The 11,328-nt window shown below is 35.2% G+C and overlaps 1 protein-coding gene across 1 annotated transcript in view; it reads left to right on the plus strand.

Moving 5' to 3' along the window:
* LOC106462057 (GPI transamidase component PIG-T-like) overlaps nucleotides 1–11,328 on the plus strand; it is a 91,866-nt gene that overhangs the window by 11,420 nt on the left and 69,118 nt on the right. The window contains exon 3 of the mRNA XM_013921935.2: nucleotides 111–239. Within this exon, the coding sequence (XP_013777389.1) occupies nucleotides 111–239 (129 nt within the window). The remainder of the gene's footprint in view (nucleotides 1–110; nucleotides 240–11,328) is intronic.

Below are 11,328 nucleotides of genomic sequence, written 5' to 3' on the forward strand. Positions count from 1 at the left end.
TATGTAGTAGAAATGTAAGCGGCTTTACATTTATTCATCAATTATTTCTTAGCTTAAAATTGTTTTAAAGTCTGTTTAAATACTTAACAGTTTAAATTTTTACTATGTAGCTCAACACTTCAGGTTTTTCCACTGTCTCTTGGAGAGATATTAGGTCATCATTCGGTGCAAGAATTACCATACATCAGTGCACCACCTGGAGCTGAGCTTTGGACATGGTTTAAGGAAGAAACACCTGAGTATGATACTAATATTTTATGTTTGCTTTTTATAGTATTTTGAAGGGTTGTATGTATTGATGGCACTTTATTCAAATTAAACATGTTAACAGAGCACTCCAGTATTTAATTTTGAGTTTAATTAGATATTGTTTTCTACAAAATAACAAGATCTCATTGAGGACCATGTTACTATTCTACTTCTAAATATACTTGCTCCCAAGTGAATTTCCATTACTGACTACAATATGTATTACAGCTAATATTCCTTTTTATTTTTTCAATCCATGTGTAATGAATTTTTTCATGTGCACCAGTATCAAAGCAATTTGTGGTTGTGCTCTACCAGTTTTTTTTAGGGGTAGTGGTATTTTAAGAACATCGACCTTATTGGATCATTAGGCCACCTTGCAATGCTACCAATTGGTTATTTGGGCTTTAAGGCTATCGACTGCCAGGATCATTAATGCCGTCAACATGTTGAAACTCTTCACCATTACTGAGGATGTGCGCAGCAGGAATAATTAAGTGCACAGCACTTGATTAGTTGTTGTGTGGCCAAGCAGCTTCGAGGGAACACTGATTGCAGCTCAAATCATTTAGTATAGAATCTATTATTGTGGTACATTTAATACATGTCAGGGCTAAGTTTAACCCTTCTACTATGAATGGGTGAATTCCACCCAGCCAGTATCCCCCAAAGTAACCATAAAGCAGTTATACTGTAACTTTTTAAAATTTACACGTATCTTCACAAAATTTTGGCAAATTATCAGTAAACATTACAAGGAATTCACACACAAATTATCAGATTTTTTGATTAAGTTTAACATTTTTAATTAATTATTTGCTCGTGTTTATTTTCTTTTGGAATGTTCATTATTCAATATGCAAAGTAGTTTTGATTTTAATATTAAAAATACTTTTGTGCATCAGAAAATTATCAAATTTCATATGTGAAATCTTTATAATCTTCTGATAACCTTCAGATAATTATCAAACATTTCTCTTAGAAAAAAACTTTATATTTTATCTGTTATTTTCACTATTGTATCACTGTATGGGTTTGGTCAATTCGACAAACCTCATAACCACCATAAAAAATTAGGAAATATACATAACTTACACTTTTTTTCATTCTTGAAATACTACAAATTAATACACAAAACCACAAATGTTTAGTCTAAATAGCTTAAATCTCATATCATTATACATATATAAAGTTTATTATTTTTATTTTATTGACTTTTCAACAGTATCTGATTAACATTACAGAAGTTGAATGATGTGGAGCATGTGCACTCATGTTACTGTATCCAATAATATAAAACTGGTCTTTACAAAGTGACCTGTCTTTACTGTATTCTACTGGACCAGTATTTTGTAAAATACAGTCACATTTTGGTTATAATACATTATATATGTATATAAATTCTTTCTATTTACAAATAAGTTCTTAAATTTCAGTTATTTTTTCTTAAAATATAAAACAGTAAATAATGAAGTATAGAAAATAATCATCTCTTCTTTTTACAAACTTTGTACTCATTTGCTGCTTGTCGTAACTTGCTAAGCCTTATCAAATGTTCTAAGTGGAGGATGTAAAACAAAATAATTCTTATAGGTTTTATATATACATTTTAAAAAAATCATAAATCATAACCACTGAATTCCACTATAATTTATCAGGCTTAGTAACTAAGCTATATTTGAGTCTAAAAAAATATGATTTTTTGATCTCACTAATGTCTTCCCTTACTGCTTGAAATCTACCATGAAAAGAAAGACCTTCCCATATAAATACTTCACAGAGGCTGAGAAAACCACTAAAGGACATTCTGAGCTTTCTATTAGTTATACACGCATATGTAAGCAAGTATTTCCAAAAATGGAAGAACTGGGTGGGGCCACCTAATATTTGGTGAATCCATAAAAGATAGGAGATTCTTATTTTATATTTTAGCTTGTCAATATCAGTAATTTGAGTTTCAAATTCATAAGAAACTAAATACTTTGTATTTGGACATCACAAGCATCTAATTTGAAGCAGTGCTGCATTCAGAATACCACGAGATACACAAAAATTGGTGTTTAGGATTTTTTTATTTACTTTTGAATTAAGGAATTAACTAACATATAATACTAAAATTTGAATTATAATCTACAATTTGATACCAAACTTATTGACATACATTCATAAAATAGTAGTTCAATAAAATTTTGAATACGAGTCTTCAAATGCAATGACATGGCTTTTGATTTGTGACCACATAAAGATCTGTAGAGATAGGGTGAAACAATGTACTCTTTATAATGTATTTAATTTTCAGCTTTAATGAAATAAAAATTACTTTTTTGGAATATTTTTCCATATAAAATGTATTAATTTTAATTGTAACTATACCACATACAGTTGTATATTAATACTGTAATGTGAAGATAAAGTAACTCAAGATACAAGTAATAGCTGGTACTGTAAGTTTCTGTTACTACCAACATTAATGGATATTGAAAGTTTATTTATTATATTCAAACATTTAATATATACAGTGTTCAACGTTTCACCTTCATCTTTTAGTTATCATTTGGCTTATTCTGATGTTTAAAAGTAAATAGAAATATCTAATGATTGCTGGTAAAGTTGCAGCATTACATCAAAGTGCTTATATGAAGGAAATAATAAGCAGTAGAGTAAATTGAAAAGACATTCAAAAAGGTTCAGGGCAAAAGAATGTTGTGTTAATAAATTTACTTTATTTTACTGAGATTTCTAAACCTGTTTTCCTATTTCATTAAATATAATACTGACAATTCTTAAATAACACATAACACTAAAATGTTCACATTAATCTTAACTAGCTCAACACCAGAAAGAAACTGTGAATTCCCAGAAACTTTATTTCAACATAAAAGACAACACACATAGACTTGACAGATGATTACAAAAAAACTACTCACTTCTCCATAGAACTGAGAACTATTACCTTGTTTCATTGCAGAAAGGTTTTAACACATGCAACAAGCCTTTGAATTAAACTCTCACCCCTACATATTTTACTGCACCAGTCTATGATACAATCAGCTTTATACTATAGCACTCCACCAATAGGAGGGCAACACATCATCTAAGTGCATTATTCCCCATGAGCACATTATGTATTTACAAAAGCTCATTCTTTCATTGTGCTTGACTCCAGACATGTTCTTTTGTTTTCTGGCTTATGGGAAATACTGCAATGTGCTTCTTACTTTATCTTTCAGTTAAAAGTCTATTTAACTTACTACCTACATATCTTGGGCTATAATCAAGTGCAATTAAATCAAAATCAATGTAAACTATAAAAAAATTAAATATTTTCAGGGACTGTCTTAATGATGAATTCATATATTCAAGTTTCTGGTACTTCAAGAGGTCCTGGCACTCCACAAAAGGAGTCATCTACTGTTTCAGTGACAACTGGAAGCACTCTGACAATCAATGGTGTGGCTCTTAATGTTTACAAAGAAATTGATTCCATTCTGCCTCAATCAACTCGGATCCAGAATTCTTGACCTCTTGCTTTTGTTGCTTCAGCTGAACCTTCCATGTCTTTTGATGATTTAGACCAGCTGTCCCAACAACCTACATTTGCTTCTAATTTTCTTCCTGGCAAGGAACAGGTAACCCCACCTTCTACCTTTTCTGCTTTGATTATACAGGTGTAGGGCTGGGAAGTTGGTGATATTTTTGAATCAATTTATCAATGGTTTCATTAATTAACTAATATAGTGTTCCTCAAACCATAATACATATAAGCAAACAAAATGTGGCAGTGGGTGTCACCGGACAGTTGTCTTCCCTCTAGTCATCATTTCAAATTTATTGACAGTGGCAAATAATTTTAGTATCTTTCCTATAAAAAACAGGGTGAACAGGTTTGGTGGTTGTGGAAATTGAACTCAAGTCCTAGACTCACTAGCCCCCCTTTCTCTTGAATCACCAAAGCTGAGCAAACTTATAATAAAAAAGTACTAATTTGTAAGGTTGAGCAAAGGACAGACAGCCCATTATGTAGCTTTCTGCTTAACAGCAAACAAACATAATAGCAGTATGTTGATTATTATACAATTAATATAATGTTGTTGAAATACTATTATCATACACACTTCTAATCTTGATAATCCATAAATGATTAGATTAGGAGTGTAGTGTTAAAAAGTATAATAGATCTAACATAACATCTTATGACAAATATAATTAATATTCCAATTAGGTGAATATTTTTATGACCATCAATCAGAATTTTGATTAATCAGTTAGTTAACTTTACACACACTGGTGTAGTTGCTGCTTACAGATTGTTGATTAGATCTCCCAGCTCTACACTGGAGATGATTGCAACTTATTGGGCTTGCCCTTTTCTTCAGTCGCAGTTTCCCAATCTTCTTGTGATGACCCACTCAGACTCTTCTTTCGAACTGATCCTGGGCTCTGGTCCCATCAATGTCCACCTCTTCCACTTTATCCTTATGTGTTCTTCCTTCTCCAGTTACCCTGAGGTTCTGCATATTCTTTTTCATCATTTCTCTCTCTCCTCTTTCATACTCCTTCTCTTCTTTCTCACTATCCATTTTTTTATCCTCTTCCCACCAATCCTCTGCCCCTTCATCATTTTGAGAATATGATGTCATCTTTGTTGGTGGCAGGAGTTACAAAAGCTCTCTCCCAGGTTTCAAATGCCTTTCTACACATTTCCACGTGTCCTTTCATTCCTCCATTTTTTCATGGACATTTTGGTATCTAAAGCACTTCTTTTACATTTGGAGACTCTTGCTTCCCTAGGAGCCCTGACTCCTCTCAGTCTTGCACATATGAGTCCCCTTCAATGGGCTCTGGGGATCACAGGAACATGTCCTGGGTTCCCTTATCAGCTCTGATGCCTCTATCTTCCTCTCTGCAACCCTCTATCATGGCTCAGTCCCTCCAACACTTCTTGAAGTATACCACTCCCCCTAAAAGAGAACCTCTCGGGACCTATGCTTTCTCAATCTAAACTTCCTTTATTGGGCCTATAATTGTCATATTCACCTTACAGCATGTCATGCCCCTTGGGTTTGTATCTGGTGGTGGATCACTTCTCTCTCCTTAATGGGATTTATCCCTTAGAGTGGTCCTTACACCCTTCTATCTTTTGTTGGGTTTGTTTCCATTTCAGAACTCCTCAGATCAATGCTTTTGTGACTCCCAATTTGGAAGTGTCTCTTCAAGCGATCTCAGTCATCCAATTTTCAAGACATGGTGTCGGACTTTCATGCATGGGATTTGTCTGATCTATGTGTGACTCATGGGATTTTCCCACAGAGTAGCCCGATTTCACTATCACTCTTGTCAGCCTTCTATTCTCACTCTTTATGAATATGCATTGGCTGTCTACTGCCACTGGTCTCTCTGCCTATCTTTTTCAGCCAGGTTGTTCTACTCCTTCACATCTTAATTTCTTCTTTACATTGCTTTTCATCTCGAGCCTGTCTATTTCATCCAATGCAAGTTACCATGGGATTTTGTCCACAACCTTCCACCTCTTGCCAAGCAGTAATCCCTTTCTTTTGATCCTCTTTGAGTCATTGTCCTCCTTTTCCTTGTATCATTTGTCCCTCAAGACACATTTTGTCATTCTCTTTGTTTATGGTTATCATCATTCAGACATTTGTGCCTTAGATGCCTTCCATACTATCTAGTATAGGGAACAATTGATTTTGTTTCTAGTCTATTTCTTTCTTCCATAGATTTGGGCTGCTTAGGAGGATAATTGAATGTTTTATTCCACCTGTCTCACCTTTATTTCATCATTGTACAATTGTTCCATTTCCACTCATCTTTTGTGTCTTGTATGGGCTGTCTGTTGCAGCCTTGCTCGAACTGCCCCTTTTCATGGAATTCACCATCACCTATTTTTGCTGTGGCAGATCTCCTCATCTTGAGACTTGTCCTCTTCTACTTTAACTGGTTAGAATAGCCAACTCATCTGTCTTGCATATTCTCTTTAAGTGAGTCTGACCGTATATATTTTGAATCTTCTCCAACCAGTTTTGGCATGGTACAGCTTTTCTTGCCTCTTTTCATTGCCAGCCTGTGGAAGAGATCTTAGAGGCTGGTATGTGGACTATTACTAACACATTTGTTTCCCATTGCTTACAAAACTAGCTGGTCTATCCAGAGGCTCTAATGTGGTGAAATTTGCTTGTTGTGTTTTTCAAACATCTCCATGTCATTCATATGTCTTGTGGCACTTCCAACACATTGGAAGTTCCTCAAAAAAAAAAAAGAAGAGAAGAAGGTGATACTTATCAGGAACTACACCACATATTCCTTATGTTTAATGCCATAAGAACCAAACAAATAGCTAGTGTTACTTCACAGGGAATATTTACCTGAAATCTGCATTGGGCAAGGGAGATAAAAGGGTTAAACTCATCTGCCCCTGCTTAGTGACAGCAAGGTTTGTAAGATTTAATTAAAACAGTTTTTCACTTTTATAAATAATCCCACTTAGGAGAAATCAAAGCAGATAGTTTTGGTATACATACTCATTTTCAGTCTTTCTTTTTTTTAAGTTAAAAAAGAATAAGTTCTGCTGAAAAATAATTCATATCAGCTTATATTGTGATTTTTTTTTTTTTTAGTTAGGTTTTCATTCCTACCTCAAAAGTAACCTTCCAAGTTATGCTAAACACCATTCATTATTAAGTGAAGTAGTTTGTACAGAAAATTTATCATCATGGAAAAAATGTCTTCCATGTAACAGTGTAGTCTTACCCTTACACTTGGCTTGCACTTACTGTCTTTAGTCGTACTAACTCATTGCACTGTCTCTTGGTGGGAACCAATTCCAGAATATTGTGCCTGATGACAGTGGTGCATGCACACACTTCAGTATTCTCCCCAACACATGTTCCACCCCCATTCTTCAAATATTGCGCAGGAGAACCCTTACTTCCCTAGTTCCAAGCCACTGGGGATGTTAATATGGAGAGTTTACTCTGCGAGTTGGGCCTCCTCAGTAAGAGACTGATTGGTTCCACTTATTGTTTGTGATTTAGAGCTGAAGTACCACAATACAGTATCTCTCAAGCAGTTCCTGGTAGATATGTCCTCCTCCCTTCACATGTCATTACAATATCTGTCTCCTGTAAGTATTTCACCAAGATAGAATAGCCTAATGCACAAGCCATGCTACTCATTCCCATGTTCCACCCACCTTTGTGACATACTACCACTGGCACTGGATTTGCCAAATATTCTTTACTGTAAATCTATCTGTGATGTAAATGTAATATATGAGTGAATAAATAATGAGTTTAGTGAAGAGTATTCCCAGCTTTAAAAGAATGTGATCTCCTACAGGGTGCTGCTTCACTAGGCATCCCCCAGTCTCATAGACATCACCCCATGGGCTTATTTTTTCTGTCACTATTTCAGAAAGGAGCTCATCTTTGTAATTGACCAGCAGTGGCCCCTCAGTTATATTCAGTGTAGGATTCTAGCTCTTACTGGTGCAGATAAGAGATAAGTAGTATTTCTGAAGTTAGCATTTTCCTTTCCTGAAAATATATTTCAGATAGATACTTATCTCTCTACACCACCTTCCCACTCTTTTTTCCCACTTCTGGTTCATTTACTTTAACTTGTCAAGAATGAGCCTGTGATTATGTGCATGGAGTTTGTGTCATCCTCCTATTGGTGGGGGGCTACAGCAATATGATGATCAAGTCATAGGTTTGTGCAATACACAACACCTGTAAAGATGGAAGTTTGTTCAAGGTTTGTGGCATGTGCAGAAAATTCTACAGCAGTTGCATTCTTGATTATAGCTCTTAGTAGTGCAGAGGTAAATTCCTGAAATACATTATCAGATAAGGAAAATGTTAACTTCCAATACAGTACATTACCTCCTCTCACATAAATAGCTATTCTCATTATTATAAATTATAAGCCCATAATGAAAAGGTGTTCATATTATGATAAGTTGAAGGTTCTAATTTTTCTTTACTGAAAATGTATTTCCCATAGGTACCTACCTCCTCTCACATAAATAGCTATTGCTGTTCAGTGCTGCCCTTTATATGAAAAAAAATTTGCACTTCCCACAAGCCTTAAATATCCCACATCTGGAATTGACTGATTCCAGTGCATCTTGCATGCAAATCATCATACAACAACCCTCCACCAATAAGAGTGTGACATACTCTCTTGACACATGTGACTCCCTCTATTCAATTCTACCGACCTATCACTTTTCTTTTGGCAGTATTCATGCTCTAACATTTAGTTTGTGCTCTCTTGAAGTGTTTTATTTTAATTTCTCTCAACAAGTTTACTCTTTATTATACAGTAGTGGTATTTGTAACTTGTTGAGTTATTCCAAAGTGGAATTATTTTATATTTCTATCCGGTTACAGAACTTGTTACTTCATTACAAAAACTTTTTCTTTGTTTTTGCCAACACAGTTGTGTTTGGTTATTCATTTTGCATTATGAATTCTATGTTACCACTTCAGAGGTTATATGTTCTAGTCGCACAAAATTACACTGGCTTCAGTCCACTCTATACCGTGGGAAGATTTTCAGCTTTATTTCATCGGGGGATTGATTGTCCAAGGAGCTGATATTTGTCGGTCCTCACTTCGAGTTTGGGGGTCCACATGATTTGACATACCGTCTGCCAACCTTGGAAAGATAAGATGTTACATTGTTATGGTTTTTCAATACCTTTAATATTATTATCGGTAGTTATTTGAGTTTTATAATATAAGCTTTGATAGTTTAGTCGATACTCAAAGTCCATTTCAAGTTAGTAATTAAGCTTAGTTGTATCCTTTCTCCTATACCACTGATACTAGGGGTCTTTGTTATTTTAGGATTACTTGTAATTTATCTAATTGGGATATCAATCATTTGTTTAACTATATTGTTTTTCTTCCATACATTACATCTTATACATAGGTTATTGTTCCTGCACACTTATTTCATTTTCATTATTATACTTATTGTTAGGTTACAATTTTTATTTTAGAGCTTAGTGATATCCTTTGTCCTGCACTGTTTGATTAGGCTTAACATGTGTCTGTTATTTTTGGTTTACTTGTAGTTCAACTTGAAGATTATTGTTAATTGCGTTAAATATCTTGTTAGCTTAGGCATAACAAGTGTCTGTTAATTTATACGGCCCAGATTTTCAATTTTCCTCCACCTTATCATGGAATGTATTCCAGGCCTCTACAGTAGAATCTGTTCAGCCTATCTCAGTATTTTTTCTTTATTTTAGACATGTTTCACAGTATATTCCCTTCTCCTGACATTGTTTCTTTATTATCTTTTTGTCTCTTTTGAGATTGGGTACTTGCCATTTACAGGCTTTAATTCTTTTAGCTTTATCAGGCAGATTTTCTTCAAGGTTTTATGTCCTTTAGATCTATGTTACTCCTTTCTATTTTCTCCGCTACCTAGTTTTCAGTTTCATTTTACCCTATCTACTGTCCTACGGGTAACATTTACCTTCCACTTCCTTTCTTTGGTGTTCCACTATATTTAGGAATTTTCGTTGGATACCTCCTCCTCCTTCATTCCATGTTTGGGGGTTTGCCATCTTCCATTCTTTCCCTCCACACATGACTTCTTTCTTTTTACGAACTTCTTGAGTGGGACACTGCTGTTTGTTTTCCATCCACTACTAATAGAAACTGATGGTCAGATCTTTTTCTACACTGGTCCATTTTTTGAGGGGGTATCTCCTGTACATTTAGCATCATGTGGGGTATCTGCCATGTTATATTAATTTTTTTTGTTTCATTCTGAGATATTGTCATCTTTATTCTTTTACATGTTCAGCAATTTTCTGTCCTTTACCTGTCCTACCTACAGGTTTTCTCCATTCATTTGGTATGCTCGATGCTGTTTGGGGTTCTGGATCGATCGGTCCCACCTCAATCACTTCTTGGGTCTTCTCCACTTTCATATTTAGTCTTTGATTTCATTTGAGTTTGCTATTTCTTCATGTCAAGGTATGCCCACATTACACATTCTTATTTTCCATTTCGTGGGATGCTATTTTAGGTTATTTCACTTGATTTGATCCCAATTTCATGCCTTGTCTTCTAGACTTGTCTGGTACCATATTTCTTTTGTGGGGTGATCTGCATTTTACCCAACTTCCACTCTTTTTTTGGGGGGAGGGGTGATTTTACCTACACTATTCATTGGATGTTTAGCTTTAGTTAGCTAATTCCGAATTGAGATAGTCTTCACATACTCATATACTCCTTTTGCAGTCAACTTGGTTTGTTGTATTTTTCCAATTGGATGTGTTTTTCCTGTTCCACACCTCACATTCTCGTCTCTTTGGGGTGGGTATTTTTACACACCCCTCTATCCAGACCATCCATTGATTTTCCTTTCAATTTTCTTCCTTCCATCTTCTATATGAGTTGATAGATTTTCATATTCAATTTGATATCAGGTTTCCTGCTTTCTTCACCTTTTCTTGATTGTTTCTCTTCCCTGATGCTCATCTCCATTGGTTGGGGACATGGTTCGATCTGTTGGAGGCTTCAGGACTTTGGTCTCCAGGTGAATGGTGTTATTCCCTTCACACCCTGGAACTTCATCCAATCCAATGTGCTTTTGTTCACTCTTTTCATTTTGTCCAGATTTGACTAATCATATTTTATTTCGACTATCCTATGGTGGTAGCTTCTATCACTCACCAAGGGGATGTTGTTTCTTGTTCTTTTTCTGGTAGACAGTGGATCTCCATTTTTTAACGCACACACACTTCACGTGCATCTCCTGGATGGTCATGTTCCATGTTTTTGGCCTTTCCAGTCACATCACATTTTCTCCCAAGGAGTGACCTCTCGATTCTCCAAATTTTTTATGGCTGTACCTCCTGCGAGGTACTCCTCCACATGAAGTTTTTGAATTTTTTATCAATTCCCAAGTAATTCCCTCTTTTGTTTTTGGCCTCTAGTTCATTATCCTCTTGCCCTGGTTGTCGATATGTTCAGACAGGATTACATGCGTCTCCTTGAGGGTTGTGTTCCAGGTTTTTGGTCCTCATTGCCTTTCCAGTAC

Source organism: Limulus polyphemus, unplaced genomic scaffold (genome assembly GCF_000517525.1).
Source record: "Limulus polyphemus unplaced genomic scaffold, Limulus_polyphemus-2.1.2 Scaffold1085, whole genome shotgun sequence".
Classification (NCBI taxonomy): domain Eukaryota; kingdom Metazoa; phylum Arthropoda; class Merostomata; order Xiphosura; family Limulidae; genus Limulus; species Limulus polyphemus.